The sequence below is a fragment of the Arvicola amphibius genome, chromosome 3 (assembly GCF_903992535.2).
Source record: "Arvicola amphibius chromosome 3, mArvAmp1.2, whole genome shotgun sequence".
Lineage (NCBI taxonomy): Eukaryota > Metazoa > Chordata > Mammalia > Rodentia > Cricetidae > Arvicola > Arvicola amphibius.
In genome coordinates, this window is record NC_052049.1 from 162,561,250 (window position 1) to 162,567,843 (window position 6,594).

At 41.6% G+C, this 6,594-nt stretch overlaps 1 protein-coding gene across 1 annotated transcript in view; it reads left to right on the forward strand.

Moving 5' to 3' along the window:
- The window catches only part of Gk5 (glycerol kinase 5), a 71,290-nt gene extending 65,351 nt beyond the window's left edge, over positions 1-5,939 (forward strand). The window contains exons 14-16 of the mRNA XM_038322253.1: positions 1,375-1,434; positions 2,179-2,312; positions 5,791-5,939. Of these exons, the coding sequence (XP_038178181.1) occupies positions 1,375-1,434; positions 2,179-2,312; positions 5,791-5,939 (343 nt within the window). The remainder of the gene's footprint in view (positions 1-1,374; positions 1,435-2,178; positions 2,313-5,790) is intronic.
- Positions 5,940-6,594: the final 655 nt, after the last annotated feature.

Sequence of the window (6,594 nt, forward strand, 5' to 3'; positions counted from 1 at the left end):
TTTAATTAAATCATTAAACTTATGGCTTCAAGGTAGTGTGTGTGTACATGGTTTTAAATTTTTATTTTATTTTTTTAAAAAATTTGAATTTTATCTTCTGTGTGTGGATGTCCTGCCTGAATCTATATCTATCATAATATGCATTCCTGGTGCCTACAGAAGCCACAAAGAAGGTGTCAGATTCCCTGAAACAAGACTTAGACTAATGTGGATCTTGGGAATTGAACCCAGATTTCCTGAAAGATCAGCAAGTGCTCTTACCCACTGAGCCATCTCTCCAGCCCCTCAATTCAGTATATAGTATATATTATATTATTTGTTCTTGTGGCTGTAATTAATAGTACCAGTACCACCTAAAAATGGAATGATTTTTTTAAAATAGCCTGGGCTGTGAATATAACTCAGTAATAGAGCTTGTACTTTGTGTACATGAGGGTCTGACTTTTATCTATATAATTCTAACAAGGGAGAAGTCAAATCAACAGCAATCTGTTATATCCAAAGACTGAATAATAGGAATTGTTCTTTACATATGTTTTCCCCTGGTCTTTTGATTACTGGACAAGTGTAGTGTTAATACCGGTTGTCAAATTGAAATAACTTAGAGTCACATAGGAGATAAATATCTGGGCATGTGTACTAAGGCATTAATTTTTGTACACTTAAAGAAAATAAATCTTGCCAGGCAGTGGTGGCGCATGCCTTTAATCCCAGCACCCAGGAGGCAGAGGCAGGCAGATCTCTGTGAGTTTGAGGCCAGCCTGGTCTACAAAAGGTAGCTCCAGGACAGGCTCCAAAGCTACAGAGAAACCCTGTCTCGAAAAACAAACAAACAAATAAATCTTCAAAGAATAATTGAGGCCCTGCAGGGGTGGCACATGCCTTTAATCCCAGCACTCTGGAGGCAGAGGCAGGTGGATCACAGCATGTTCCAGGACAGCTAGGGCGGTTACACAGAGAAACTCTGTATCGAAAAACAAACAAAAAGGAGTGTTTCTTTCATTTAAAGTAATTTTTTATGAATACAAAATGATATATTTGATACTTTTGCATATTGTTTGGGTATATCATAGTAAAGGCTATGGATTAAATAGATAATTGCTTGAAATGCTTCTTTATAGTCTGGCAACAAATTAAACCTAGTTGTAAAATTAAAATTATACTGTTGTACAAGGAGATGGAGCACACGAGGCCCTGAGCTTGCGTAGTCGAGCATAGGTTTGTCTGTGTCTGGTTGCCAGTATTTTAGTAGTTTCTTTTGCGTCTTTTATAAAGTCAAGTAAATGAAGCCATAGTTCTTATGTTTGAAACATCAGAGTGAAATATGAATTTTGACATGAATATGCTCTCAATAGTTACCTTGTCTTTGACTAGGAACAAACAGTTATATGATATGCTGCAGAGGGAAATCCAGATCCCGGTCACGAATATCCGGTATGTAAGCTTTGTTTATACAGGCCCAGGGCCAGTTAGGAGCAACAAAACCAACCTGACGAGTTGCTCGGCGATTAAGCATTCCCCTGGGTTTGAACCCTAGCAACAAAACAAGCAAACTAGAAATTTTTTTAAAAAAGCAGTAGCTATTATTTATTTTCATTTTTTTCTTGACTTCTAAAGCTTATGCCTAGTTCTTTAACAATAAAATTGTTGGTCATAGCAATTTGGAGAGAAAAATGCTAGTTTTGGATTATTGAGACTATTTGAAATTTTCGGGATACTGACTGTCAATCATGTATAATATATAGAAATGATTAACATTAAAGCTATCCTTTTGGTGTGGAAGCATCAATTTGTTTTACCCTCATTAATATCCCAGAAGAATTCATAATTTTGAACTAGTGCTAAAAAAATTAGACCCAAGACCTGAATAAGGAACAGTATTTACCAGACAGTGGTGGCCCACACCTTTAATTCCAGCTGTCGGGAGGCAGAGGCAGGCCGATCTACGAAGTGAATTCCAGGACAGCCAGGGCTAAATAAATAAATAAAACCTCTCCTACTAAAAAATAAAAAGCATAGATGGGTTTGGGATGCGGCTCAGTGGTACCTGCTTACGTAGTACCTGTAAAGCCCCGGCTCAGACTCCAGCCTTCTCCCCTCCCCAAAAGTTAACTTCAAAAACACCAGTAACCACTTAAAAACAGTTAAAACTCACCCCGAGGTTCTTGCTTCCCACAGGGCGGACGGAGGCGTCTGTAACAATGCATTTGTCATGCAGATGACTTCAGACTTGATTAACGCAAGGATAGACAAACCCACCCACTTCGACATGTCCTGCTTGGGCGCAGCCACCCTGGCTGGCCTCGCTGTTGGTGCGTGAGGACTTTATCAAAATGAGCCCTTGGTTGTAAGCTGTTTCTGCACTAGCGCGGTTCATTTCCTGTCACAAAATTCCAGCGAGCTTATGTCCACACAGGTGTCTGTGAGACTTCCGGCTCTTATCTTCTGTAGGCGTGTCACCCTGACTGCCCTAACTTTACTCCCTAGAACTGTGATCAGCCTCTTTGGTCTCTAGCAAGGGATGGCCTTGGGATGGACTTTCTCAGTGTACGATATTAAAGAAAAGAAACATAAGACAGGTATTGGTCAGGGAGTCTCTTGAGATGAGGAAACCACCATAGTTACCCCTTGTGGTTGACACTACAAGGAAGAGCAAGAATGGAGAGCCAGAGAGCAGGGTGAGGACCAAGAGGTGAGAACTATCTAAAAGGAAATGTTAGAGGTGTGAGGAAAGTCTAGCTAACCGATCCCAACGGGATCCTCGGCAGAAGCAGGCAAGGGCTAGTAGACAGCGCCTGTGGTAAATTTTGAGACCCAGAAGTTGTGGCATTCTTGAAAATAGATCAGGCCAGGCGGTGTTGGCACACGCCTTTAATCCCAGCACTAGGGAGGCAGAGGCAGGAAGATCTCTGTGAGTTCGAGGCTAGCCTGGTCTACAAAGCTAGTTCCAGGACAGGCTCCAAAGCTACAGAGAAACCCTGTGTCGAAAAACAAAAAAACAAGAGAGAGAGACAGAGAGACAGAGAGAGAGACAGAGAAAGAGAGAGAGAGAGAGAGAGAGAGAGAGAGACAGAGAGAGAAGAGATCAGATGCACTACAGTGTAGTGTCTGAAGGTTTTCACCACTAGACCTGTCTTTGTTTTCGAAATCAGCCATTCCTTTGCTTACAGCTTTTCTTGAGTGCCTTCTATAAGACAGTCACTGCTGGGAATTGGGAAGCTAAAGCCGCAGTCCCTGATCTCCGGTGGGATCAGATGCAGCTGGTGACCAGATCTGTGGTAAACACGATAAAGATGGATGGTGTGAAGCCACCTGGGTAGGACCCCAGGAGAGGCAACTGTGGCCTAGCTTCTAACAGAGCAGGCTGAGGGGCAGAGTGGGAAGCGGGTGGCTGGGTCCAGAGGAGAGGAGAGGAAAGCAAAGCACTGCTGTGGCGGGAAAGAGGGCTGGCTGCAAGGCTCCACAGTGAGACCCCAGGGAACAGTGGTACACACGTGTGCAAGCACACACACACAGATACACACATACAAATAAACACAGATACACAGGCACAGACAAAAACACACACATATAAATATACACAGATACACAAACACAGGCAAAGACACACACATAATTACACACAGCTAAAGATAATTGCACATAGATACACACACATAAATATACACAGACACATAAATACACAGATTATACACACAAAAACTCTGATTAATAAACTCAGGTGGCTTGAGCTTTATCCACTTCATTAAATCTATATTTAATTCCAAACTTTCGCTTCTCTCAGGAATGTGTGAAGAGTATATATAGCCTCTATGGTTTTTTTCTCCTTTTTTTTTTTTTTTGGTATTTTTGAGACAGACTTTCTTTGTAGCTTTGGTGCCTTGTAGACCAGGCTGGCTTCAAACTCACAGAGATCCTCCTGCCTCTGCCTCCCAAGTGCTGGGATTAAAGGCGTGTGCCACCACCGCCCGGCTTATGTTTTCTAAATTTACCTAGAAGCTGTGTCTGTTCTACACATATTTAATGAAATGGCACATATACATGTCTACCTTAAATATAAGTTAAAAGTTCTGGAAATGGGGCGGGAGAGATGGCTCAGTGGTTAAGAGCATTGCCTGCTCTTCCAAAGGTCCTGAGTTCAATTCCCAGCAACCACATGGTGGCTCACAACCATCTGTAATGAGGTCTGGTGCCCTCTTCTGGCCTGCAGACATACACACAGACAGAGTATTGTATACATAATAAATAAATAAATATTTAAAAAAAAAAGTTCTGGAAATAAAAATTTAAAATATATGTTATTTATTTACTCTATAGAAAACCTTCTCATGTAGCCTAGGCTGTCCTCAAATTCCAAATCCCTTTGTCTCAGCCTTTCAAGAGCTGTTATTAAAGAAATGAGTTACTGAACCCACAAAACATTATTCTCAGCCAGGCGGTGGTGGCGCACGCCTTTAATCCCAGCACTCGGGAGGCAGAGGAAGGCGGATCTCTGAGTTCGAGGCCAGCCTGGTCTACAAGAGCTAGTTCCAGGACAGGCTCTAGAAACTACAGGGAAACCCTGTCTCGAAAAACCAAAAAACAAACAAACAAACAAACAAACATTATTCTCATTACTAGATTTATTTACTAATATGCAACTGATAAACAAATGAAACGTATTAGTAGTCATTTAAAACCCTTTATGAATTAATATCCTTGAACATAGTACAAATAACTTCATAAATACAAGGAAATCTTAGAAAAAAAGAATTGTGTATTGGGTTGGTGACAAATGCTTGCCTGTGATCCCAGCACTCAGGAGGTAGAGGTAGGAGGATTAAAAATTTCAGGCCAGTCTCAGCAACATGTGCCTGTCTGAAAATGTGTATGTGTACACACACGCTCACACACACATGCACACCCACACACATATAGTGTATGTGTGTTTATCAGTTTGAGAATACTTGCCTGTTTTGTGTGCAGCTCTCTGTTCAATCCTAATACAAACAAAAAAATGCTTTAATGCCATTCAAAAAGAAAGAGTTAAAAAGCAAAATACTGCCGGGCGGTGGTGGCGCACGCCTTTAATCCCAGCACTCGGGAGGCAGAGGCAGGAGGATCTCTGTGAGTTCGAGACCAGCCTGGTCTACAAGAGCTAGTTCCAGGACAGGCTCCAAAGCCACAGAGAAACCCTGTCTCGAAAAACCAAAAAAAAAAAAAAAAAAAAAAAAAAAAAAAAAGCAAAATACTTTTTAAAAGATTTATTTATTATGCATACAGTGTTCTGCCTGCATCTATCCATGTAGGCCAGAAGAGGGCACCATATCTCATTATAGATGATTATGAGCCACCATGTGCTTGCTGGGAATTGAACTCAGGACCTCTGGAAGAACAACCAGTGCTCTTAACCTCTGAGCCATCTCTCCAGCCTGCAAAATATTTTTAAAAATCCTAGCTGGGCGGTGGTGGCGCACGCCTTTAATCCCAGCACTCGGGAGGCAGAGGTAGGCGGATCTCTGTGAGTTCGAAGCCAGCCTGGTCTACAAGAGCTAGTTCCAGGACAGGCTCCAAAGCTGCAGAGAAACCCTGTCTCGAAAAACCAAAAAAAAAGAAAAATCCTAGTGTATCTATTCCCTAGTATTTTTTTTTTTTTTTGATCGTGTATTCACTGCCAAAGCCACAAGTATTTTGGACTGTGTTTTAACATTCTGATTTTTCTCCTTGTTTACAATTCACATAAGCTGGTGGATCTATTTCATGAACTCATTATTTGCCTTAAAGTCTGAGAATTTTTTTTTTCGTCTGTAGGATTTTGGGCTGACAAAGAAGAGCTACAGAAGCTGAGGCAAAGTGAAATGGTGTTCAAGCCCCAGAAGAAGTGGCAGGAATATGAAGTGAATATGGAAAACTGGGTGAAAGCCGTGAAGCGCTCCATGAATTGGTATAGCAAGGCCTAGCATTGAGGAGCCGACAGCATCCCCACCAGCAGTCTGGCAAGACACTCCCGATGTGATGGTGGCCGAGAGGAGACCATTCGAAGCGAACCTCATGAGCAGAGAAAAAGTGTTGCTCTTTTTAAAAACTCACCAAGAAAATTGTCTTGCTTTTTAAATCCAAGTCTTAGTGAAATTTTAAGGCAGCAATACCTCAAAATTGTGTCTTCTTCCTTCTAGCAACTTCCAAAGGACTTTTTCCACTCCCAGCTGCACTTTGATATTTGAGTCCTCCTTTTTGTATACAGGGTCAAGGGTCAAGGGCGCACAGGTCGTAGTCACTCGCCTTCAGAGAGCTAATCGTTCTGGGTCAAGCACCACCACATTTTTTTTTTTAATTATGAAAAACTTTTCTTAAATTTAAAATCAAGTGGGTTATTTGAAATCCATACAGCTAAAAAGGAGGAATAATTGAGAAAACAGAATGTTTTTTGTGTCAAGCCATAGTTTTTAAGTGTCATATCCAACCCTGAGCTCTTTTCGTGCCTCTCTGAGGTGAGCTCGAGAGTCAGCACTTTACTTCATTGTGCGGGAAGATACTCCCTTAATTCTTCCTTGCACGGCCTTTGCTGTTGTTGCTGAGGTACAGTATCACGGTATAGGCCAGGCTAACTTGGGA